The sequence below is a fragment of the Spermophilus citellus genome, assembly GCF_964194105.1.
Source record: "Spermophilus citellus genome assembly, chromosome: 18".
In the NCBI taxonomy this organism is placed as follows: Eukaryota; Metazoa; Chordata; class Mammalia; order Rodentia; family Sciuridae; genus Spermophilus; species Spermophilus citellus.
In genome coordinates this window covers 33,872,566-33,898,923 of record NC_138200.1, presented here as the reverse complement: position 1 = coordinate 33,898,923, position 26,358 = coordinate 33,872,566, and the positions used below count along the sequence as shown (strand labels likewise).

General features: G+C 45.7%; 1 protein-coding gene across 2 annotated transcripts in view; it reads right to left on the bottom strand.

Annotated features, from left to right (window-relative positions):
- The window catches only part of GPT2 (glutamic--pyruvic transaminase 2), a 38,970-nt gene that overhangs the window by 8,612 nt on the left and 4,000 nt on the right, over positions 1 to 26,358 (bottom strand). For both annotated transcript variants that reach the window (XR_014019687.1, XM_081274609.1), the window contains exons 2-8: positions 21,137 to 21,226; positions 18,569 to 18,677; positions 13,102 to 13,235; positions 10,627 to 10,870; positions 6,736 to 6,815; positions 4,335 to 4,471; positions 152 to 326 (exon numbers count right to left, since the gene is read on the bottom strand). Coding sequence is in view for 1 of the 2 variants with exons in the window: in XM_081274609.1 (XP_081130735.1) it covers positions 152 to 326; positions 4,335 to 4,471; positions 6,736 to 6,815; positions 10,627 to 10,870; positions 13,102 to 13,235; positions 18,569 to 18,677; positions 21,137 to 21,226 (969 nt within the window). In the remaining variant the exon portion in view is untranslated. The remainder of the gene's footprint in view (positions 1 to 151; positions 327 to 4,334; positions 4,472 to 6,735; positions 6,816 to 10,626; positions 10,871 to 13,101; positions 13,236 to 18,568; positions 18,678 to 21,136; positions 21,227 to 26,358) is intronic.

The window sequence follows — 26,358 nt, the reverse complement described above, 5'->3', positions numbered from 1 at the left end:
GGAGGCACCATGAGTGTCCCCTGGAGAACACAGACATTCACAAACCAGCAGATGTATGGCCACCTGGAGATAACCCAACCACCCGCCATGGAAGGAATTCACCTGTGACTCTGATAGTAACTGTAATGCATGCAGGTCACAGCAGACTTACCCGGCTGAATTGTTCAAAGGACTCCTCTCCTGGCACTGGGGGGTTCACAACAATGTCCATGGCTGCCTGTCCAGACACAGGTGGGCACAGACGCACTGAGAGCAGCTTCACCAGCTGGCCCTTGATCTCAGGGTGGAGGTTGATCACCTCCATGTAGCCTCCTCTATAGCCACACCTAGAGGATTGAGGATAGGGACACATCCACCAGTTACAAAAGACCTCACAAAGTGCAATTCAGACAGCCAGCATCTGTAACCATCCCGACCCTACTGGCAAGAAGGTGAATGGAAGTTATATGCACAAATTCACTTTTTTTTTTAATAAGAAAAAGCAATGTGCATTCCTTCCTCTTTCCCTTTCCCCATTTCCTGAGAGGTGGAGATACTGGAGCAGAAGCCCCAGTGCTAGAGATGGACAGAGAAGGCAAAGCCAATAGCCTCGGTCCTTGAGTGAGCTCATGGAGCACAGACTACCCTGGACTTCCCCCTACCTTTGGACTATTATGTCAAGGAGAGAGACATGCCCATCTTGTCTGAGTCACTGTATTTTGGGGCTGGTTTGTTATAGCAACTTAGCCTGAAACTTAACACAGTAGCCTTTGCTCAGAAGATGAGGTCCCGGCATCGCCCTGTGCAGTCTCCATGGACAAACACATGATTCACTGGTGCTAATGGGAATCAGCCTGAGGACTTTCATAGGAAAAATGTTTGCTTCCTCAAAACAAACCCAACACAGAGGATAGCAGAGCTGAGAAAAGAAATAAGACAGAGCAAAAAAACAGAAACAGGAGTCCCAATGACATCTTTTTTGTTTGCTTTTTGATATGAGGGATTAAACCTAGGGCCTCTTGCATGCTAAGCATACCACTGAGCTACATCCCCAGCACCTCTTAGATCTCTCTCTCACTCTTGTTTTCCAGTACTGGGAACTAAACCCACTCTGCCATCGAGTGACATCACCAGCCCTTTTTACTTTTATTTATTTATTTTTTGGGGGTTACTGGGGATTGAATTCAGGGGCACTCAACCAGTGAGCCACATCCCCAACCCCATTTTGTATTTTATTTTGAAACAGGGTCTTACTGTTACACAAAAGTGTCCCGCTTTTGCTGAGGCTGGCTTTGAACTTTCGACCTCCTGCTTCAGCCTCCTGAGCTGCTGGAATTATGAGCATGCACCACCACTCTGGCTCTACTAACTTTTTTTTTTTTTTTGGCACTGGGGATTGAACCCAGGGGCACTTTACTACTGAGCTCCATCCCTAGATCTTTTTTGTTTTTTATTTTGAGACAGGGTCTCATTAAGTTATCAAGGTTAAAAGCCTTGATAAGTTGCTGAGGCTGGCTTCTAATTTACAATCCTCCCGCCTCAGTCTCTTGAGTTGACAGGATTACACGTATGTGTCACTGCACCTGGCTTCCATTGACATCTTTAAGTCCTCTGATTCAACTCTACTCCTAAATTTTTTGCCAATATAGAACTTTTTTTAATGCCTCTTTGATGTAAGCCAATTCATAATAAGTTCTGTATGTTATAGCCAAAAGACTCCTGCCTGCTGCCAAGTCAAATGATATGAAAATAAGCTGGGAGAATACAATGAGTTAAAAAATGTTTCTCTACCAAATCAGCAGTATCAGGCATACTTCTGGAGCATACCTCTTTCTCTAGTCTGTCTCTGCCAGTGATCAGATTAATGTTCACAAAAACACAGGTACCCTGAGGCAGGGACCTGGTTACCCAACTGTGCATCCCCACCCCCAACTTCAGAGAACCTGACATTATGAGATTCTCAATAAAACGTTTTTTGGATCATGCAGCTGAACTGAACCAGCAAAGACAGATTCCTATCTGATCCTTGGACTGGAACTTCTAAGGCAGGAAGATAAATTTGGGCATTTTGGAAAAGTTTCCCCTTTTTTTCAATAAAAGTTGAAAAAAGAATCTTCTGTTCAACCCTCCACTGAGGAGCGGAAAATCAAACTGTGGCCAGGTGTGGTGGCACACACTGGGATTACAGAATCCCAATGACTTGGGAGGCCAAGGCAAGACGAATTTTTAAAAAATCAAATTATGCAAAGCACTCTAGTCTTAGGTAATCAGGATCTGAGAACGACAGGGAATAATAACTTGGGATTCAAACATCCAGGGGACTGTTTGTTAAAAAGCCCAATCAAGGGCTGGGGTGTGGCTCAGTGGTAGAGCACCTGCCTAGCATGTGTGAGGCACTGGGTTCGATTCTCAGCACCACATACAAATAAATAAAGAATGATGGTTCAAAAATATAGATGGTTAAAAAAAAAAGCCTAATCAATAACAGAGATGGAGAGATGGGTAGGTATGTGATGAACAGAGCTGACTTTGAAAAATGAACAGAGAACAGTTTGTTCTACACAGTATACAAAAGTCTAGCCAGGAAGTAGCACTACTACCTGAGTAGACTAGAAAGACTAGCATTAACTAACCCCTGTCAACATCACACAAAATCAACAACAGCCTGGCAACCATCCCAAAGGGACAGTCCCCCAAACCTGACTAAAATATTTCTTCAAGCTTCACAGTTATACCAGCTCCCAGCCTACCAAATGAGAACATTCCCCACACTGACACTTGGCACATGAGAACTCCACAGGCTGGGAATAATGTCTTTAGCTTAATAATCTCCTGGTCTTTCCTTCTCAGTGTCCTTTGCAGGCTCCCCTTCTTCCCCCAACCTCTGAGCAGTGGGGGCCCAGTCCTTGGACCTCTTCGTTAAGCTCACTGCGTGTGAGATGTCCAGCTTTAGAGCTTCAATAAACTAACAACCCATACACTAACATCTCCCAAATTTAAATCTCAAGCCAGATATCCACCCTGATCTCCAGACTCACACATTCATCTCTAGCTGGACATCAAATAAGCATTAGCAAGTTTACATGTCCACAGTGAAAGTCCCTCTCCCCCCCCCCCCCCCCCCGAAACCATCCTCATCTGTTGATGGCAACTCCATCTTTCCTGGTGTCTGAACAGAAGACTCGGGATTCATCCCTGACTTCTCTTATCTTTCCCATCAGCAACTCCTTTCAACTCCACCTTCAGAAGATATTTCAGACATTCTTCCAATCTCTACCCTGATCTGTGACACCTTGCCTGGGGACTAATATGGACCCTTGACTTGAGTCCCTGCTCCTAATTGAACAAGGAGTCTAATACAACACAAGTCAGGTGAGGTCATACTATTGCTCAAACATGCTAATGGCTCCCATCTCACTCTGAATAAAAGCAAAAAGTAATCAAAGTGGCCCAAGTGATCTGGTCTCTATGACTTTAGTCTCACCTTCTACTACTTTTTCCCTTGCTCATCCTTCCAGCCCTGGGGCTGCTCCTCCATGTCCCCATGCGTGCTTCCACCTCTGCACTTCTGCATGTACTATTCCTTCTGCTTGGAATGTCTTTACCCTAGATGTCTCCCTCCCTCCCCCTCCTTTGGGTCTTAACTCAAAGGCCAACTCCTCAGTGGGGGTGCACTAGTTAAGCCTGCAACACTCCCCTGCCCGGCATTCCTCTGTTTATTGTTCTTGACTTGTCATATGATTCTCCTCATTTGTCTATTGCCTTCCTCCTCCTAGAACATATGCCCTATGAGGGCAGGGGCTGCTGTAGTTCATTCACTGTTATATCCTCAGAGTGAAGATCAGTAAGCACTCAGGAAGTATTCGTCAAATGAGGACTGAAGCTGACCCTTTGGCCCTGAGGTCACCCAGGGTCAAAGTAGCCTTCCATGCAGAGCTTGGCCCATCAGTTTAATGGCATTTGTTTGTCAACTCAAATCTGTACTCCTCGCAGACTTTAATCAATGTCAGAGCAACAGTGACATGACAGAAAACTCTAGGTGTTGGAACTACTATGAGATCCTGTTTTCATTTCTGTCATTTATCCACAGTCTGGTTTCTTTCAAGCATGGCCTTATAAGTGTGAGCCTCTGTTGAAGGGTGGTTCTCATACCCTTGAGCTCCTCTCTGGGGTGGTGCAGACTTGTCTCTTGATTCTTAGGTCAGCAGAAGGCTGCCTTCCCTCCAGCCAAGTGAGTGGACCATAGGGCAGGGCAGAGGAAAAGGCAAAGAGGAGACAGCAGCATTGGGAAATCCCTAGAAAGGCCCAGGGAAAGTAGGGGTGAGGGGTGAAGGGTGAAGGTGGAGCCAACATACTCGCCCATGTAGCCCTTGGAGGTGGAGTGGAAGGAGGCGAGCTCCACGTTGCTAGAGTACTCAGGCCCCATCTCATAAAGCACCTTCTTAAAGGAGTGGAATCGGCAATCTGGAGAGTACACGTTGTCCTGGTATACCTGCAGGGAAGGACACCACAGGGACAGTTAAGGCAAGTTCCTCTAAGAGATCTAAGCCCATGAGGGCTGTGTGCAGCCAAGATGGCAGAACACAGGGGATGGGTCACATATGCTGAGGGATAACCAACAGATCGTGTGTTTGAGGCCCAGACCTGAAAAGACCAGCCAGCCCAGCCTCCACTGCCACTTCCAGGAATGAACCAAAATATTGCTTGAAGGAACTTCCAGAACAAGCAAAGAGAAGAGGCCTCAGGCTAGACCCTGACCTTAAGATATCTTAGGGGTTCATTTGATTTCTCTCACATTCATCCCCACCCAATCTCCAGACTTCCTCTCTAACTTCTCAGACCAGAGATGATACCAAGAACTCCCATATTCTCAAGAAAAATTTCTTCCAAAAGCACAATGATAACCTTCCTTTAATAATATTAATGAGCAATTAATGTTCTCTGATCTCCCTGTTTAAGCAGTTAGCTCTGTTTGGTTTCCTTCATAACACCCAGGTTACAATTATTTTTTCTCTCCACTTTTTGTTGTCAAACCAGCACCCATACCCATTTTGTTCCCCCCAATCTCCAGAGTCTAGTATCCACAGCCTGCAAGCTGAGAGTTAAATTAAATTTAGCTCTTGAGATTAAATTCCCCACACCCATTTTGGAAATCATGGAAATGGAAGCTTTCTAGGGGCCCAAAGGGCTACTGGGAGTGTTAGGCAGGCTCCATCTTCAACATGCCAAGGCTGGTTCAACAAGCACCAGCCTCTTCCTCCTCCTCCTCCCAGACTCAGAGGGGAAGCTGTGCATCAGGTCACAAGGAAAACCATGGGTCTCTCTGCAGTCCCTTCTCTCCTTTAAAAATGAAAGTTTTGGGGCTGGGGTTGTGGATCAGCGGTAGAGCACTCGCTTCGCACGTGTGAGACCCTGGGTTCCATCCTTAGCACCACATAAAAATAAATAAGTGAAATAAAGGTATAAAAAAATACTTTAAAAAAATGAAAGTTTTAGGTCCTTCTATGGTTAATTATGGCAACAATCTAATGGGGAAGCTGTGTATATGCATGGAGTTGAGGTGGGAATGCCAAGGAACAAAGAAAGGAAGGTAGCGTGCTAGAAGCTACAACTAACCAGAAACCATACAGAAATAAAGATGAAACGAAAATGGAACTGATAGATCCTCAATTTCTTCCTTGAAAGGCAGAAGAAGAATGGGCAGGCCTCTGCTACAGAACTGGGGTTCAAGAAGCAACAGTTACAGGGTTAATTAAGATACCCTCTTCAGGTTGTTGAGAGAGTTAATGAGATGGTAGATATGGAAATACTAGGAGGCAAAAAACTGCAGCTTTATGGAGGGGTCATTTGTCATTTCTGCCATGGGGCACACATTCTCTAAGAGTATCATGATTTGCCCTTAAGGAATGACTCCCCAGGTTTCCACTTGGAGATTTGCAGAAGATAGGCAGGGAGGAATCCCATATCTTGCCCCTTGCTCTGGGCCTGGCCAAGTTGCATATTACAATTCCCAGGCCAAAGTGACTGGTTCAGCTATTGCATAGGCTGAGCCAATGAAGTGCAACTCTAAGACTTTTGCTGAAACTACAAGGATAAAATTCTCTCCTTCTGGGGCTGGAGTTGTGAGGCCCTGGGTTCAATCCTCAGCACTGCATATAAATAAATAAATAAAATGAAAGATCCATTTACAACTAAAAAATATGTTTTAAAAAAATCTCTCTTGGGGGCAGGGGTTGTGGCTCAGCGGTAGAGCACTTGCCTAGCATGTGCAAGGCCCTGGGTTAAATCCTCAGCACCACAAAAAAATAAATAAAACAAAGGTATTGTGTCCAACTACAACTAAAAACTAAATATTAAAAAAAAAAATCTTTCTGGGCTGGGAAGATAATAGGCCTATATTTTAAAGCCAAAAACAGAGAGATGAAAGGAGGAGAGAGAATATGGAAGATATGGTTTGAGTCCTTGGATCTAGCCACACATCTGTGACCCTTCCTTTATTTTACTTATTTTATAGTTTAAGTGATTTGTGGTAAATTTCTGAAATTTACAACTAATTAGTATCCAAACCAATATAGGGATAAGTTAGGTCACAGACTCATAGGCTGTAAGAATGAACATCCTTACTGTTGACCAGAATCATTTCTCCAAAATCTAGAAAGTTCTCTCTGGCTATAAAACATTCATGCCTGGATCCCACCCTAGAAGAGAAAGCTCACCCCCACCCCTCTCTGAGAGGGCAGCTGGGACTGCTCTTACCTCATCAGCCAGGAGAAAGAGCTTCTCTTCCCAGGCAAAGTGAATCACATCTTCTATGCACTTTCTGCTTTGTACCTGGCCTATAAAAATCCCCAAAAAAAACCAAAATGTAGGTTGTAATGCTGTTTAAATGGTCCCCAGGTCAGAATCCCACCCCGAATCACTCGGGTGTCCTATGTTGCCTCAAGAGATCACCCTTCTAGTTGCTGTCCATGATGGTGTACTCAACCTCCAGGGATGCACAGAGGGTTGGCTTCTCTGTCTGACTCACTGAAACCAGTTATGTGGAGGGAGTAGGGTTTCACACTCCATTTCTTGTGCGGTACGTTTGCATGAAATGTTTATTTGTCTGTTCTGGAGCACAGGAAGATAGGGAAGTATCATGAAATACAGGAAAATAAAACTCAAAGTTAAATCTGTCAGCTCACTTCCTGCTCTCCCATATGCACCCTGATATGGTAATTAGGTAAGAGTCAGCAGAGCAGATTTGGGGGTGCTTACAACTTCTGTAAACACCTTCTCCCCAGAAAGGCACCCACAAGCTTCACAAGGCAGAGACAGAGTCTATCCTGGTTCATCACTATCCTCAAAGCTGACACTCAACAGGTGTTCAACAAATATTTGCAGATTAAATGCTGAATGAATGAGTCTGGGCAACAGCTTTGGAATCTCCTGTCAGCTGTTCCTGGCGAGCTAGGTGTTGCTAAAGACTATGATAACGGCACTCTGCAGTTTTCCATGGCTCAGTCTCTCCTCCTTCAGGAACTGACTCAAAACTAACAAAGAAAACAACCACCATCCATTCTAGAAACATGAGTGCAAATGAAAGACAGTAATACAGCAAGTCACAGGAAATGCCGCAGAGGTGGGAAAAGGAACAAAGACAAGAAGGTAAAAATGAGACCTTCCCCCAGTATTTTCTGAGACCTACTTTGAGGGTGCACTGGAAATGTCAGAGGTGCTCACAATATCATCTCAAGCAGCACCACTCTAATCAGGCTTGTCAATTTCTTTTAAAAGGCCATGTTTCTTTACCATATACATGTACATATCTATGTGTGTTATATACATGTTTGTGTATATGTGTAAACATATGCATATGTATTATGTGTGTATACATATATATTATAATGTATAGCAATATGCAGAATGTTATTTATTTTAAAAAACACCTATATTCTTGTCTATGGAAGAATAAAAAAAAATAGTTGGGAAAAATGTATATACATTTATCTTGTAAAAGCATGGTATGATTCAGCCAGGATTTCTGCCTTAAACTATCTAAGCAATGAACTAATTTCTTTATTAAGGAACTGTTTTTTCTCCTGCCAGCCAAGTGCCCTCTGGGCTTCATATCAAGCAAGCACAGGGCTCTGGGATTCCAGATGAGTGGCAGGCCCTGGTTTCTCTAAGGAAACAGCCACTATCCTCACAAAGAGGGCGATGTCTACCTTAAGGGCAGAACCTCCTGCAAACCCTCCTGGTCTTTCCCTCTCACACCTGTGATCACATAACTATATCCTATTAGAATGCAAGAAGGATTTGAGCACCAGAATGTACAAAAACATGTTCATTAAATGCTAAATGGAACATATATAGAAACTAAGGAAAGACCAATGTCTCAAAAGCCTTCAACCTGGCAGAGGAAATGAGATCCAATGGATGCAAATAATTCCACTGAGGTACATAATGCAAACTTGAGAATAGGACATAACTTATGTCTCACCAGTGCCTGGGACACAGCAGTCACATAGAGCAGACCCACCGAGCCACTGAAGGGACAAACTCATGAACAGTGGTGAAGAAAAGCCTTACCTGGCTTTTGAAGGGTCAGGGCACAATTGTGCCCAGATGGGAGATACAGGAAATATGTCTTTGATACAGGCCCCAAAGGCTAGAGAGGGGTTCCCAAGTGTCTCTCATCAGAGTCTGGCTGGAAGGAATTTCCCATGATCATGGGAATATCTATTGCTTTGTCTTCTGAGCACCCTTCACTGTTTTGAGTAACAGATCATGAGTGTCCTATGGGGACCTCCAGCATGGGATTTGGACAGAGACCTGGAGAAGAGTTTCAATGATTTAAAGTGGTTCAGGAAAGGGCGGTTGACCAAACTTAGGCCACAAACAATCTGCCCTAAGACTTTTGGTGAAACTAGGGAGAAGCTCTCCAATAAGGTTGCTCAGCTAATGGGCAATGGCTGGAGCTGCTGAAGGCCCTTCCAAGAATGGATCATCCCTGAGAAGGAATCCAATCCAGGGAAAAGCAGAGCTGAGAAATGGATGGAGATTCTTCTGACAATGATACCGGTTCAGGTGTACTACTTTACCCCAGACTTAAGAGACCCACAATCTAATTCCTTCAGTCTTTGAAACCAAAACAGCCCTGGCTTAATGCTCCAGTCCATTTTGACACCTCTTAGCCAAAATGACCACAGTGTGTGGTCCAGAAAAGATACATGGTCACCCCAGGTGAGTTTCTACTTTCCATCATCCCTCTTCTAACAGCTGAATGATTTTCACACATGGCCTCAGAGCACAAAACCAGAGACTGCCACTCATAAAATTACTGTATAAGAATATTTATATTAATGCACATTCATAGAACATTTTTACTTAGAACAGGAAAGTCTCTGGTGCCATTACTTCTTCCCAGACCGCTAAGTGAAAAGATTCATGTAAACACCTGGCCAAGAAGGAAACTGGTTCTAATGCAGACTAGGAATACAGTCCTTCCTAAGATGTTGTAAGACTTCTATTGCAAGTGTGGTCCTGGGACCAGCAGAAGTGTCAGTCACCTGGGAACCTGTTAGAAACAAAATACCCAGGGCACATTCAATTCCAATTACAAGAAAGTCTCTAAGAGCAGGGCCCACAATCTATATTTAACAAGTTAAAAGTTTGAGAACCACTGTTCCAAGGAAGTGGTTCTCATTTACTGCACTGAATATTGATGCCTAGGCCTCACCCTCAGAGAATCTGGGGTACAGACTTTGAAATTTTTTTCAAAGCTCCCTTTGTGATTCTAATGTACAATCTGATTGGGAACCTAGCTCTGTGTCAATTTCCTACTCCACCATGGTTAGAATCTTTATCCTTCCACTCAAGGCACTGGGGTAAATAGACCAGTATTAACACCAGCTGCACCCATTTTCTGCATTCAGGAATTCAAGTGGTGCTTTCAGCTGATTGAAGCATCATTTGATGTTCCCGAGAAGCAGATTCCACAATCAACTCCAACACATTTTGGCCCCAACCCAACTTCTCTCAACAAAGGAGGAGAGAGGAGCCCTTGTTCTCTGCATCCAAATAGCATCAAGGCATATGAAGCCAGCAACCCAGAAAAATCAAAACAGGCAGGACTGTGTGTATTTTTTTTTCTTAAAGAAAAATATGCAAAATTGGGGGTGCTTTTCAACTTCTAAAAATAGGCTCTTTCTGTTTTTAATATGGCATTTCCTCCTTCAGGCCTCAAGGTGCATAGCAATGCTGCATCAAAGAAAACAAAAAATGCATGCATCAGCATTCTGAAAACCAGTTCAGAAAACAAGTGGGAGAGAAGGTAAAATGAGGCCTAGGACTCATGGTGATGGACAGTGAGTGAATAATCTCAAGGATATGAGTCTTCACAAATACAAGGAGAACAGGAAGAAAAAAAAAAAAACTGGTCTTACTAATAATACACAACCCTGCCCAAGAAAATGCCTGCATTTGCTCACCTCCTAAGGCAGCCTGAGGCAAATCTTATGGCTTCACATTAGGAAATCTGGAATTGGACTGGGAAACTGAGTGCAGAGAGGACTCTGCATTATTTCTTAACCCTTTATTTTGAAAATCTCCAGTAGAGTAGTCACCCCTACCCCTAAGAAACTGTCAAGGAATTTAAGTGCAGACCTGTGGGGTTCCCGGGGTTGATGATGCAGAGCACCTTGGGGTCACAGTGGTCTTTGGCCTCCCGCACTGCTCGCCGAAGCTCGTTCACATTCAGGGCCCAGCAGTTCTCCTCATCCAGGTAGTAGTTCACCTGGATGGCATCGAGCTCAGAGATGACCGCCGAGTAGAGGGGATACTGTGGGATGGGGATCATCACACCGGTCCGTGACTTGCCGCCCCCAGAGACGAGGATCTTCAGGATTGTCTACAACCACAAAGCCACAAAAAAGAGGTTCCCTACCATTCTCCACTCTTTGAGGGCTGGTGAGCAGACAAACCAGATAAGCCCAAGCCCCAGCCCCAGCCTTTTACAGTGGCCCCTCTGTTGTTTCCAGTGCGAGCCCGTGCAAGTTGCTTCACTTCCCGAGTCTCAGTTTCCTTAGGTATGAAATGAGGGCTGTCATAGGAGTAAGCAAAATAGAATGCTTCAAACTTCTTAGTACAACATATGGCATACATAAAGACTCAAGAGCTGGGGGTATGGCTCAGTAGAAGAGCACTTGCCTAGCATTTATGAGGCCCTAGGTTCAAGCCCCCGCAGCACCAAAAAAGAAAACAAATAAAAAGAAAACCTCAATTCTTGTTAGAATGTTTACTACTTCTAAAATATACCCCCAAATGACCCTATATCTCAGAATTATTCTGACCCCATCCCTGTAGCTCTAATTTAGAATCTGTCTTATAATAATAAGACCCCCAAACAGGGGCTGTTGAAATGGAATAAAATACACTTATACTGCCACCAGGTGGCGCGCCAACCTGTTTTCAAGGTTGAGCAAGATGGATCTTTGAAGGATTCCCGAGGAACCAGGCCGTGGGAATTCAGTGGGTTGTTGGGGGAAGTGACAATAATTCACTGAATAAGCCAAAACCATCCGTGGGGAGACTCTCCACCTTATACTTGGCGTAGGTCCTTTTTTTTTTTTTTGCTGTAAGAATGCCTCCTCTCCTCCAGGACCTCCGCCAATACTGGGCTTCTCTGGGAATGGAGAGGGTTTATGGCAGCAGAAGATAATGGAAGATACTGTGTGGCTGGGGGCTGGAGCTTCAACATCAGAATCTCAGATGTCACAAGAACTGATTCAAAGCAGGCAGAACACTTAATGTCTCTGGGCCTGTTTCCTCAGGGCTCCAGGAATCCAGCATTTATCTGAAAGGTTTTAGGAAAGGAATACAAGGGTTCAACAAACAATAACAAAAGCCCTGAGGTCAGGAGACTAAGATAACCCTGATAAGAAAAAGGGTCAAAGAGCACGCTCCTCCCTGAACTGGAAAACGGTGAGTGACCTCACTGGAACCAAGTCAGGCCCTGGAGGAAGAGGCTAAGCAAGAGTCCAGGGCTGGGCAGTTCAGTGTAGGGCACTTGCCTGGCAGAGCGAGACCCTGGGTTAGAGCCCCAGCACCACACACACATACACACAAAACGAACATCACCAGTACTCCAAATCCAGAATTCTGGACTCCTCCAGCCAGGTATCCATTGATACCATCACCCCCCTGCCCCACCCCCAATCCATGGCTGACTCCCCAGTCTGAGTCACCTCTTCTCTCCCCTCCTAAATGTTTCCTCACATCTACTAGGCTCCTCTCAGCCAAGGCTTAAATTCAGGAATATTTACTGAATTATGTGCCCAATCTGCTTCAATGGCCCCCTGCTATTCTTAGACCAGTGACCTAAATCCTCAGGGTAGCCTCTAAGTGCCCCCTGAACTTAGCCACCATGTCTCCCCAGGCCATATTTCTGGTAACTCTGTTCCTCACTGTGCGCACGTGTCCACCTAGACTCCATCTCCAAACACTGAGCAGACCGCGACTCAAGGCATATGTTGACCTTCAGCTCAGAACACACCCCTTCTCCTGCCTCCCCAATTCACCCCTGTGTATCCTTCAGCTTTCCTTGGAGAAGCCTTCCTGACCCTGTCACACCAGGCCAGAGTCCCTGCTGCTCCCTCCTATAGCACTTTGTCCTTCTCTTCACTGTAGAAGAGAAACTGAAAACTTGTGATATGACTTTTATTTATGAGAGGTTAATACTGGTCTGCTCCAGCCCGAGTGTGTAGACAGAGGCCCCATGATGTGTTTGTCTCCTTAAGGTCTTCCCAGCATCTGGCTCAGTGCCTGGCAGAGGAGGACACCGGTCGGTGCCAAGTGATGAAAAGACCAATAGGCACCCTCAAGTGCCCACAGCTCCTCTTCAGCTGAAAAAACCTATTGGTGTGTACCCTGGAAGGAAACTGAGGCTGCAGTTGTACCCAGGCTGATAGAGACTAAAAGTGGCAAAGACTGCAGTCCACCAGGACAGGGGGACCAAGGAGTGGCCTGCCCTCCCTACCAGGCCTGTTCTTTGCTAATCAGTTCAAACACTAGGCCCCCACATGCAAGGCTGTTCTTCATGTGTGTATACACCGGGTAAAAACGAGCCATCCTCACACATACAGAAATGCCGTCGCTCGCTCCAGTGGTCAGGTAAATGTTGTCTGGGTCTGCAGGCACACCGCCATCCCTCCTGGTGATGTAGGCAGCCACATCTTCTCGGATGCAGTTGACACCCTGGCTAGCACTGTAAGAGCCTGTAAGACAGCAAGCAAAATAGCAACTAGAGGGATGTCTGGCTCCCAGAATCAGGGTGACAGACATATAATTAATAAACTGGGGGAGAAGAATGGTTGGAGGGGTTGTCTCAGGTAGGAGCCAACTCCCATTATTCTAGGCTCTGGAATTATGATAAGCTGCTTAACCACTTACCTGGGCTTGCACCATCCATCTATCATCCAATATTTACTGAGCACCTACTATATGTTAAACATTATTCCAGGACCTGCCTCCTAACCCGCTAAACTGTGCCCATACCTTTTTAACCCACCCTCCTGTGATTGACACATGTTCTACATATAAATGTAGCCATTAGATCTTGGCATTTTCTATGCTTTTACGACAGTTGCCCACATATGGTTCCACTTAACTTAAGAGAATGGGTCAACACGCTGCAAAACAGCCCAGAGCCCTGACCAGCACCATCCACAGATCCCTGGGGCTGCCAGCCATATCCCCGACTCCACTCCATATCAAGACTATCCTTAGGCTTTCATTTGGAATCTAAAGTCAGGTATTTATTACATTAAGTTTAAAACCAGGCAAAACTAATTGATGGTGCCAGAAGTAAGAACAGTGGTAACTACTCTCCAGGTGTGAGAGGTTCTGACCAGAAAGAAGTAAAAAGAAGCCTTCTGGAGTTTTTGATCTGGGTAGGGAATTACAAAGGTGTATGTAAAAATTATTCAAGCTGAACATTAATATGGGTGCATTTTACTAACTGATCATTATAGCTCCACACAAGGGTGGTTTGGTTTGGTTTGGTTTGGTTTGGTGTGTGTGGTGTGCCAGGATGGAATAAGGGGCCTCAAACAATAAGCAACTGCTCTATCCCTGAGCCACATCCCTAGCCCTAGATCTTTCTTTTTTTAAATGTCAGATCATTATGGTTTTTTTTTTAATATTTATTTTTTAGTTTTAGGTGGACACGATATCTTTTTTTTTTTTTTTTTAATGTGGTGCTGAGAATCGAACCCAGTGCCTCACACATGCTCGGCGAACGCGCTACCACTTGAGCCACATCCTCAGCCCCAAGATCCATTATGGTTTTTAAAAGAAGTTGGAAATCTAAAGATTTCTTCCATATACACAATCTCTCTGGAAGGAGACTCAAACTGGTGAGGTGAATGGTGAATTTTCTAAGTGCATCAGGACCTGAAGGTCATAAGTGGGAGGTGGGTTTTTCATTGTGTATGTGTATACCCCTTCTGAATTTCATACCATATTTAAAGAAAACCAACTTATTCTTTGTATGACTACTGCAAAACCATCCACCAGGAGGCAGGATGGGGCTCTGGGAAGTTGCAGTCTTCTCTGGAGCTGAAGCATGTATCAGTCCAGTCCTGGCACCCAGGAGGGACACAGTTAAATGCTCTCAAAGAGCACTAGCACTAGCTCTGGCTCTGCCTCAGCCTCTCTGTGCAGCATTGGGCTCACCTTTTCCCCATCTGACAAGATGTAAAATGAGGGGGCTGAACCAATACCTAAGATGCTAAGTGACAAACATTACCATGCATCAACTCTGGGTGGTGATAGTGTAGGACACTCTGTTATGTTATTTTGGTATTCTAAGAAATTTGAAATATTTTATAAACTAAAAAGGGGGTGTTGGGGGCTGGGGTTGTGGCTCAGTGGTAGAGTGCTCGCCTAGCAATTGCAAGGCCCTGGGTTCAATCCTCAGCACCACATAAAAATAAATTTAAAAAGGTATTTTGTCCAAATACAACTAAAAAATAAATCTTTAAAAAATTAAAAAAAAAATAAAATAAAAGAGTATGTGTATGAATTTTGGTATTAGAGAAACCTGCGTTCCCCGGGTAACTCATTTGATATTTCTGAGCTTCCATACTCAAGACACCTTCCAGGGATCCCTCTTTCCCTCTGTTTTCTTTCAATCCCCCCCCCCCGTGGCCCCCCAACCTTCCATTCCATGGGCCTGGCCATCCCCACCAGTCAGGTATCTCCTTCTTACTATCTCTAAGCCCAGCCGCTTCCTTGAATTCTCAGGCCTTCACTCATTGTCAAGCTCTCTGCTTCTTCAGGTCACAGACCTTCCATTGTTCCAAGGAGGCTCCTGGGTTTCTTTTTCGCCTTTATATCTTCTGTTATTCTCCAAACCACACTGATCCTTCAAGGTTCATTTCTAGTTGGCCCTAAAGTCCCACCCCACTCCCAGCCTATCTCCTGAATTGGAATTTCTCCAGTTATTTTATACCAAAGAAGTCTTGCATCTCCCTTAGAACACCTAGCCCATTGCTGGAACACATCCTATTAATGTTCTGCTTAGGACTCACTGCCCTGAATAATGACCAATCTACTCCCACACTCTACAAACCAGCACCATCGCCCCTGCCAAACTCCCCACCTCAGCTCATACTGCCATACCCAGACCCTTTCACTAGATCACACTCTGTTCCAACCCTCAGGGCCTTTGCACTTGTTATTCCAGGTTTGTGGTTTGCATCTGTGGGTTATCTTTCATTTATCTTCCACATGAGCTTGAATGCCACTTTCTCCTTTTAAGCCTTCCCTCTACATTAGAATCCCATATAATCCTACAACTCTCTGCCCTTTCTCCAATGAGCCATGAAAGCTGAGAATTATATATTCATATAATTGATTGATTTTTTTTAAGTACTGGGGATTGAACCTAAGGGTGCTCTACCATTAAGCTAAATCCACAGCCCTTTTTATTTTGATACAGGGTCTAAGTTGCCCAGGATGGTCTTGAACTTGAGATCCCCTTGCTTCTAGCCTCCCAAGTTGCTGGGACTACAGGTGTGCACCACTGTGCCTGGCTCATATGAATATTTTTAATGTTTGTTTTTCCCAAATCTGATAGTGAGCTTCATGAGTGTAGAAAATACACCTACCTTGTTCACCACTGTCAGTGTCTGGAACAGTGCCTGGTAATGGTGTGTGTGCAGGGAGGGGCTGAACAAGGGCACATAGATCCCTTTTCCCTTAGATGGTGTGCTAGGTTTTAACCTCAATTCTATTTAACTCATTTATAGGAACACCTACATTTATTACATTTACAGAATTGAAAATTTGGGACTTAATGGGTTAGTATCCACATACAATCTGAGAACTAAATTACTTGTCAACCTGACAATAATAAACCCTAGTTTTAAAAAAAGAAAGGAGAGAGATGGGGTCTCACTATGCTGCCCAGACTGAACTCCTATGCATAAAGGATCCTCTTGCCTCAGGTTCCCAAGTACTGAGTACAGGAGCATGCTAACACCCTCAGTTCTTGTTAGAAACAATTTGAAAGGGCATGATAAAAATATGACCTGGGTGAGCTTCAAGATCTCATGTAATAAATAACAGTCAACACTTGGGTCAGGGTGGCCCTGGGGAAACAGTGACATGTTCCATTTCCTTTTATGTCCATGGGCAGGAAACCGCTCAGGATACACAAGGCTTAGCTGACACAGAGTGATACCTTCACAGCCCTGTCACGGGAAGGACCACAGTGCCAGCCTCCCTGTGATAGGCAGGGCCTGGTAGTGCCTCTAAGAAGGGGTTTCATCATACATATCAACTTTCATCATAAGCCTAGGTGGGGACAAAGCCCTTCCTAGCTCAAGGATGAGGAGAGAGGCTCAGGCACACCTCCTTTGTGCTCCCAAGCTCCCGAGACATAACTCAGTACAAGTCACAGAAACGTCAAAGGTCAACTGGTCTCTTGTAACACCCCAAGATGGGGCTTCCACAGTCACAGTCTCCCAACCCCACTCCCCACTCCCCCCACCCCCAGCTCTGGCTGATAGAGTTGCAAAAATCTATTGATGAAGTTTAGTACTCTGGAACAAGGATCTCCCCACCCTTCCCCTAACATTCACATCATGCACATCGGGCAAACTCTGCCTTGCCTCACCTCTCTTCTGAGGCTTCCATGGTTTTTCTTTCCTTTATTTATTTTTAATTTGGGGGGTGTATAAGGGTGCTCTACCACTGAGTTATATCCCCAGCCCTTTTTTTTTTTTTTTTGAGATAGGGTATCCTAAGTTGCCCAGCTGGCACCAAGCTTGAAATCATCCTGCCTTAGTCTCCCAAAGTAGTTGGGATTATAGATATGCACCACGACACCCAATGGCCATAGGGGTCTTTGACAAAAGCCTTTGTCCTCTGGGCTGGGCAGAATGTGCAGGAACAAGAGGAGCCAGTGGATGAGCCTCTGCACTACGGACTCTTTCTGCCAGCCTGTGGTTTAGAGTCTGGAACATAAGGCACTGGCTCACATCCTGTCTAGGCTGGCAGGCAGGGAAGCAAGGGGTGCTAGCCCTTTCCTGAGAGGGACACCACAAGAACCTTGCCCAGATTCAGACAGAGCTAGTGGAATGACTGCAGTTAGGAAGGTAAGAACAAGGCCTTGAATTTTAGGGATAAAATGGAAAAAGGTAGGGGGAGAGACAAAGAGGCTGATCCCAGTGGGGGGTGATCTGTGGCTGAGCAAACCACAAAAATCCCTCCTCTTAGCTCCAGGCCTCATTAGGGCACACTTCCTAAGAAAGCTTCAAAAACAACTGGTTTCCTCAGCAAGAGAAGCTGAATTCCCCATGCAGGCGCTGAGGGAAGGAACAGGGCAAAAATAAATAGAAGCAAGAAAATGAGAGAACAAAGAGTCAGAGGCCTAGGGGCTGGAAATCCATCTCAGCAGAAGAGAATATCATTTTCACATCTACAAAGGCCAAATTCCAGGACCTCCTTCCATGGAGCCCCCTGGTGCCTGGTGTTCTCTGAGGAGGCAGACAGTTGGGCCTGGGCTCTTAACAAAGTAAAGACCAGGGTGACAGCAACACAGTGAAACGGGAGGGGTAATGGGTACTGTCAGACTGAAGGAAGCCACAAAAAAAGGGGGCCAGAGGGATCTCAGGGCACTTCCCTTTCCTAGCAACTAGCAGCCACCTTCCATAAGATACAGGGAGGGACATCTCTGGCTGAGGGCCACAGAGAAGCAGGAATGCTGAGCAAAGCTAGGCACTGCATTTCCACTTAGCCTGCTGACCAATGTGTCAAACCTTCTGCTCTTGCTGAAAAAAAGGCCCAGCTGTTAAAACTCGCTCCTATGTGTAAAACCCAAATCCAGCAAAATACAGGCACTTGCACCTGGACTACCCCCATCCACCAAGACAATATTTATACCATCAACTTAGTCAACAAGAGGCTAAGAGCACAGATAGGGAGAACTTCTTTTTTTTCTTCATGCACACTACAGGTCAGCCACCCCACACATTCACACACTCACATGCATAACCCCTCATTCATTTCACACCCCTGGGGACCTAATGAGTTGAGGCCTTACCCAGGCTATTCCCGCCACAAGCCTGTAGGATTCGCCGGGCTCGCTTCTTAGCATCTTCTGGGAAGCTGGGGCTGTTCAACAGGTTTGGGTAGGTACACAACGCCATCACCTAGGAGAACAAGGATGCAGACTAAGCTCCCAGCACTCCTACCCCAGATCCCCAGGAAAGGCACAAAGGAACTGGGCGGGGGATGCTGGGAAGATGACAATTCCAAGGGACAAGGTTTTCTGTGAGGGCTCAGTCTGTGGGCTTGGGGGTGAGTGGGGAGGTGAACACTGGATTTTGCAGCTGAAGAAACAAGCTGAGAGCCAGGAGGCAGCATGATTTGAGTTTGGGAGTCCAAGAAGGAATGGCCAGAAGAAGAGCTGAGGAAAAGAGTGAGGCCTGCTTCAAGGCCCCTAGCCTCAACTTGTCCATAACTGGGACAGTGGGCATACAAGGTCACATGCAGTGGGCACATACAAGGTCACAAGAACCGGGGGTCTCCTGAGCAGGGGGCCAGGATTGGGCAGGCAAGTGAAGCCCAGCTGACAGGAGCAGGGGTGCAAGACCCCCTCAGTACCTTTAGCCAAGCTCCCTTCTACACCCTGGCCCTCTTCCCTTCACCACCTTTTGACATCTGAAAACAGGATAGTTTTCTCATCTCTGTAACAGAAAATCACTCTAAACTCAAAAATTAAGAGGATTAAGCAAGGATATGTGTGCAAAAGTACAGTAAACCCCAGCTCACTGGGCAAGTCTAAGCTGGCAGCTTAGGAGTAGCTGAGCCAGGTCCACTAAGGCAGGGATCTGACACCAGCCAGGTGACTGCCTGGCTTCTTAGAGCTGGGCTTTTCTTCCTCTACACAATGGGCAATGACCTGGCCTGCCCTTCTCCCAGGGGCACTTCTGAAGATCAGAAGATACACATAAAGGCTGGAGGTAGCCAGTGCCCTGTAGGAGAGACTGGATCTGCTATGGCCAGTGGCAGGGCTGGATTTGGGGACGCAACTACCAAGCCAGTAAAAGCTAAGTCCTGCTTTGGAACCTGTTTATGACCTGAACTATAGGTGCTATGTGGGGAACCTCTGCGGAGAGGCTACTTTTGGTCCTTCCCTCCAAAGTCCATACTTTCAGGACAACCAGGGAGGGGCCTTTGCCCTCTTTCTGCCTGCATTTCTCTGGCAGAGCAACTGTTTTGACTCCTCCCTTTCCCATTTGGTATGATCCATTTCCCCATCCTGGGGCCGGCCTGGGGACTCTGATATCCACAGGCAGCTAGGACTCTGATATCTGAGGGTCAGCAGCGGTGACCATAGGACATGGTCCTATATTGTAATGGGGAAGAGAACAAGTACCAGCCTTGTTCTCTTCCCCATTACACTCTGTCAACTCCCTCAGGGGCTGCAGGCTGGGACCCCCTCCTCCCGACAGCTTTCTGCCCTGAAGAGTAGTTGGGGTTGGGGTTGCTCCTCCTCTGTGCCACCCTATAGTCAGAGATACAGGTAGGTAAAAGGGAACTGGGTGCCTGATGCTCAACTTCCTTGCCTGCCCAGATTGTGAAACCTAACCACATGCAAAAACTATATTTTGGTTCAAAACAGGCTCTCCTTGCCCCACAGAAAGCTTTCCACAGCTGGGTGTCCCACCTCTATTCAGGCTGCCCTGTGGCATTCTCCCACCCTGATTTCTCCCTTTCTAGTCCACCAATCCCACAATTTTGGTTTGTGACATGGTTGTGGTGAAGTCTCAAACTGAAACATTCAGACCCGCCTCCTCTGGCTCACATCAAAGGCAGCCAGGGGAGCAGCAGGTAACAATGGCTGCCATGGCCTGCATTCTCCTGCTGGGCTAGAGAGAGGCATTTATACTCATCACCTCACCGAGGCCTCCAGCAGTCCTCCCGGGCACTGCTCTGACACCAGCCAGGTGACTTCCCATCTTCTTGGAATCCAGCTTTTCTTCCTTTATACAATGGGCAGAGTCTGCCATCCTCCCAGGGCCACTTATGAAGATCAGAGGAGGTAAGGTGATGGCTGGAGGCAGCCAGCACCATGAAGAAAAGGCTGGCCCTGCTGTGGCCAGTGGCAAGGCTGAATTTGGAGAAGGCACTTATCAGACAGCAAAGTGATTTTCACTTTACTGTAGAAAAGCTGGTAAGTAGCAGAGTCAACACTCAAATGGGAGATGTCTTACTCTGGAGGTCGCATCTTCATCCTCACATACCACCTCTCTGCCCAGCTGCTGCCTAACCCACAGATGCTCTCACCAACCAGGCTCCTACCTCAGCATCCAGGAACATGCACTATGGATGAGTCTTCCTGGAAGTTTCTTATACCAGAGTAACCCCAAAATAGGTTTAGGAATTTTTGACAACCTTGGAAGGGGAGGAACTAAGGGAGAGAACAGGGGCATCAGGGAATGGAAGGGGCTGCCACTTCAATGGCACCTGAGAGATTCTGTGCCTTACTGTGTCCCGAGAAGGCTGATGGACAAGGAGACAGCGGTTCCTACAAGCCCATGCCAGCCCCTCCCAGCCTCGAGGTCCCCAATCTCCCAGTAGCCTCTGCTCCCACGGGCTGGCTCACCTGTCGGAGAAAGGTGATTGGCTGCTGGCCCATAGCCTGGGCATCCCCGATGTTGGCTCTGATGACCTCAGTGAATGGTTTTTTGATACCCTGAGTAGAGAGAAGGCAACAGTGGTTAAAGATTCTCAGAAGCTGGATTCCTGAGGACAACCAGTGTTCCCACGGGATATTAATACACAGTCCTATTTTCAGTCTTACCAAGTGTCAGGCATGGTGCCAAGTCCTTGACACTCCTGGTTTCATTTAACCTACACAACAACCACATAAGGAAGAACTAACATTAATCTCATTTTACGGATAAGGAAATTGAGGCTCCAAAAGGCTAAGGAACTTGCCCAATGTTACATAATTGACATATTAAATGTAAGTATGAGGATTTGAACCCAAGATCATTGTTTGAGTGTGTATATTACTGGGGATTGAACCCAGGGTGTCATGCATGGTATTCAAGCATTCTACCACTAAGTTTCATCCCTAGCCCTTTTTATTATTTTTTATTTTGAGACACGGTCTCACCAAGTTGCATAAGCTGTCCTCAAATTTGTGATTCTTCTATCTTAGCCTCCCAAGTAGGTACGATTACAAGTGTGTGCCACCATGTCACCAAGTTCATTTTTAACCACCATGCTCCACTGCTCCCCACTTTCTGGAAAGGTAGGAAGACCTTTCCTGGGTGGCCGGGGCATCCTGAGATGCTGCAGGTCCACAGCCGGATTCACCTCATGGGAATGTCTAAAAGGTGGCTCTGGGGAAAATGTGGTAGAAGGGAGGTAAGAGTTAACAGCAGAACATGCCAAATGTCAGAGAGAGAGAAAGGACCTGCACCTGTGCCCAAGTGCAACTCCACTTTAACAGCTTACTAATCAGGGACACTAAGGACACCGTCACCCCCAGAAGACACTCATCAGCAAGGAACTCTTAGGGTTATTCTCTTGCAATGCTGGCTTGGCAGAATGTAGAATATGGGCTAATTTTCATTTTTTAAAAAAAGCAGTAGGAATGAAAGATTGATTGAAGAGCAAAATTGAGGCCAGCCACCGCCTGAGCAATGTGCTTAGCACAGAAAAGAGATCACAAAGAGAAGAACTCAGAGACACTTGGATGTCACTGGGGAGGGGACTGAAAAATACCTCAGTTGCTGCAAAGGTGAAAAAGTGGTCTGACGTAGACTGTGGAAACGTGGGAATTCTACACAGCTCCTTGCTAAATCTGGAATTAGCTACTGGGAGAAATGGAATCAACTATAAGCTCAAGGACCTCCCAGGGCAGCTGAAAGGATAATCTGAGATAAACAGTAGGAAAGCACTTGGCAGAGTATACATATTATCATCTTATAAAGCTGGCTCAGGAACAAGATCATGAGGGTCAGGGAAGAAGAAGAAGGACCAAGCAAGAAGGTAGCAGTATCAAAGAGTAGTTTTGGTGGGAAGGTCTGGCCCCTTTCCCATTTCCAATTGTCCATAAGGTACCCCAAATACAAACTTTAAAGATACAATTCCATGATTTTACACTTTTTTTCTCCATTTCACGCAATGCTTAAATATAAGCAACTTCAGAAAACTACTTTTTTAGAATCAGTAACATAGCCAGGCACGGTAGCCTGTAATCCCAGCTACTCAGGAGACTAAGGCAGGAGGATTCCAAGTTCCAGGCTGGCCTTGGAAACTTAGAAAGACCCTGTCTCAAAACAAAAAAGGCTGGGGGTAAGCTCAGTGGTAAAGCACCTGTGGTTAATTCCCAGTACCAAAATAAATAAATAAAAATAAAATCAGTAATATACACCTTAAGTAAAAAAACACTGGGTTTAAGACCAAAGCAGCTGCCAAACAAGTTTTCCTGGCTTAACTTGCCACCTCAAAACAAGAGGGCATGGCAGGCTAAGGAAGGCACCCCAGATATGGTCTTGGAGCTTCATAAATAAGGCTCACATCTCTAAAAGCTAGGTATATGGGGGAAAAGGGGAACTTCTAAGTCTCTTGTGCCCCTCCCACCAAGTTCTTAAAGGCTGGCCAAAATGGAGAAAGATTCCTAGGACACTAAGAAGCAGCCAATGTGTCTGGGGAGCCAAGGCGGGTGGCAGCACCACCCACTGCACCAGTGGGAGACTGCAGTGAAAGCAGTCTGGTGGAGAGACTCAGGCTCTGGACATGTAGCCCCAGGAGCCAAGTAGCTACTCAAGTCACTCTGTGCAAAAGATCAGAACCAATCCACCCCCTGGCACTGGGCCCTCAGTCAGTCTGACTGACTCACCACAGCCCCCAGGCTGAACACAGGTGATTTCTATGGTGTGGGCACAGCCCATTCTTAGTTAAAGAATAAATCCGTCATAGTTGTGAGGGCCAGGCACCAACACACAGCTGCGAGACCTGGGCCCCAGGCCAGCCCAATACAGGGAGAGAATAACGCCTGGAACAGAGCCCTAGATGTTCCTTTCCTGTGCCCTCCCACTGGCACTGCTCAGCCAATTCAGGGCCTGGCGACATGAAGCCTGGGAACATTGAGCATCTCTTTTCTTGGGTCTTAGTGTCCACAGACCGTGGATGCTTTACCATGATGGATGAGCTGGGAGACAGGAAATTGGCTTCCTTGAATGGACAAGGGGACCAGCCTACCCAGTCAAGAACAATCATAGACAGGACTGTTCTGGGCCAACTCCTGCGTCTGGGCACACAAGGCCTACATGAGTAGGGAAGTATCAGGGAGCAATGAGCAGACTCCTGTCTACAGTGACTCACATAGGCCTGGTAAATACACCCAATGGTGACATCACTGCAGCCTAGTGCCCGGGGCCAGGTCAGAGGGACTAAAGCATGTAGAACTCTGGTTTCTGCCTGAAGAATTCTAGAGCCTTCCTGTCTAATCTACCCTGCATCCCACCCAGAACTGCCTCTCTATGTGGCACTGAGAGAAGGTAGAAGGTCCTACCTAGGTAGGGCTCCCTCCTCACCACTTTGGCTCAGGTAAGGATCAGGAGTTAGGTCCCCCATGCTCTGAGGGAATGGCATATTCTAGTGGGGAGAAGAAAACAAGATTTATCATTGTCCTTTGCAGTCAATCAGCCTAGTACCACTGAAAGTACTACTGATTCTATGAGGCACAAAGCTCAGCAAAGCAAATAATCAACAAAATGAAAAGGCAACCTACAGAACACTATTATTTGCAAACCATATCTGATAAGGCGTTAATATCTAAAATACATAAGAAACTCCAACTCAATAGCAAATAAATAAATAAAGCTGATTTAAAAATGGACAAATGTTCAGAATATTTTTCCAAAGACATAAAAATGGCCAACAAGCATATGAAAAAGGTACTCAACATAACTAATTAAATGCAAATCAAAACCACAATGAGAGATCAACTCATGCCTGTTATGATAGCTATAATTAAAAAGAGAAAAGATAAGTAATGGCAAGGGTGTGGAGAAAAGATGAGCCTCATACACTGGTGGTAGGAAATATAAACTGGTTTTCCATCACGGAAAACTATATGGAGGGTCCTCAATAAGTAAAAAATAGAACTACCACATGACATTGCAATCCCACTTTGGGGTACCTAGCGAAAAGAAATGAATTCAGTATCTTGAAGAGATGTGCACTCTCATTTTGACTGCAGCATTATTCTCAGTAGTCAAGATATGATACCAACCTAAGTATCTATCAACAAATGAATGTATAAAGAAAATATGGACAGTTACTCTCCAAAGAACCTCCCTTTTGTTCAACAAACATTCCTAACACAGCAAGGGAGAAGGGGCAAACAAATACTTATGAATCACCCAGGCTGGAGTGACAGGAAGTGAAGAATACGAAGTGGGTACAAGGAAGGAATACAGTAGGTAGGAGAGAGGCCGTGCCAGGCCCCAGAAGCCTTGTATTAAAAGACCCCGTGCCTCCTGACCCCAAATGAACAACAAGCACATGGGACGGGGGCAGTTCTGCAGAGAGCTCCAGAGACAATCTCCAATTATAACCCACAGGTGCATTTCACAGAGAAAGCCATAGCTCAGCACAAAGTTTAACCCCTACATGAAAAGACAAGTGAAGATGGAAGAAACTGGAGTGGCAGCTGTTCATGCCTGTGATTGAGAGATTAGGTGAGAGCTCCTAGGGCCAAGTTTCCTAACAACTAAAGCAGGGAAAGCTGGATGTAGGTCCCTGAACTCTGTGAGTCTGTGGGACAACCAAGATTTATAAGGCAGAAGCAGGGATGAAACCTTATTTCAAACAGGATCATTCATCACAGCAAGTCTAGAAAAAGTAAGCCCTACAGAGTATGTTCCCAGATCCAGAGGGATTTAGGAGGTAGGAGAGCAAAGAGGGACAATGAGCACTTTTTGTGTGTGTGGGGGAAGGGTACTGAGGATTGAATCCAGGGGCTCTAGCACTGACCACTGAGCTACATCCCCAGTCCTTTTTATTTTTTATGTTGAGACAAGGTCTTGCTAAATTTTACAGGCTGGCCTCAAACCCGAGATCCTCCTGCCTCTGTCTCCTAAATTGCTGAGATTATAGGTATGCACTACCATACTTATTTGAGCCTCCGCACTTTCTATTCCCAAGAAACTCTCATTGGTTTGAGAACAGTCCTTTTTCTTTTTCTTTTGGATATGGAGTCTCCATCTCAGCCTCCCCAGTAGCTTGGGACTATAGGCTTAGGCCACTCTAGGCTGAAAACAGAGACTCTTAGTAGTTCTAAATGGCATTATCACTAACTCTACAAACTAGTTTTTTTAAAAAATATTTAATTATTTATTCATTTGGCGGACACAACATCTTTGTTTGTATGTGGTGCTGAGGCTCGAACCCGGGCGGCACGCATGCCAGGCAAGTGCGCTACCGCTTGAACCAAATCCCCAGCCCCCAAACTAGTTTTTGGATGAAATCAATTGGCCTCATTTTGTAGAAGAGTAAACTGAGGCCAATATGCTCTAAATGACTTGCCTAAGGCCTACAGCACCTAAAGGCAGAGCCTGGGATATAGGTCCTTGGTAACCTGGGCAGGGTGACAACTGGAAGGTTCATCTTGTTGGAAGCCTACATTCCAGTTTTCCTTATTTTATTTTGTTTTTGTCCTTTATTATTAATTTTCCTTATTTTAAAGTAGGACAATGACTAGCAAGATTTCACCACCCGTGCTTAGCACATCCGGGGTTACCAATCTTAGTTCTTAACTAACTACAGCCATGTGCTACAGCTCCCTGCTTTTATCTGTGTTTAGAT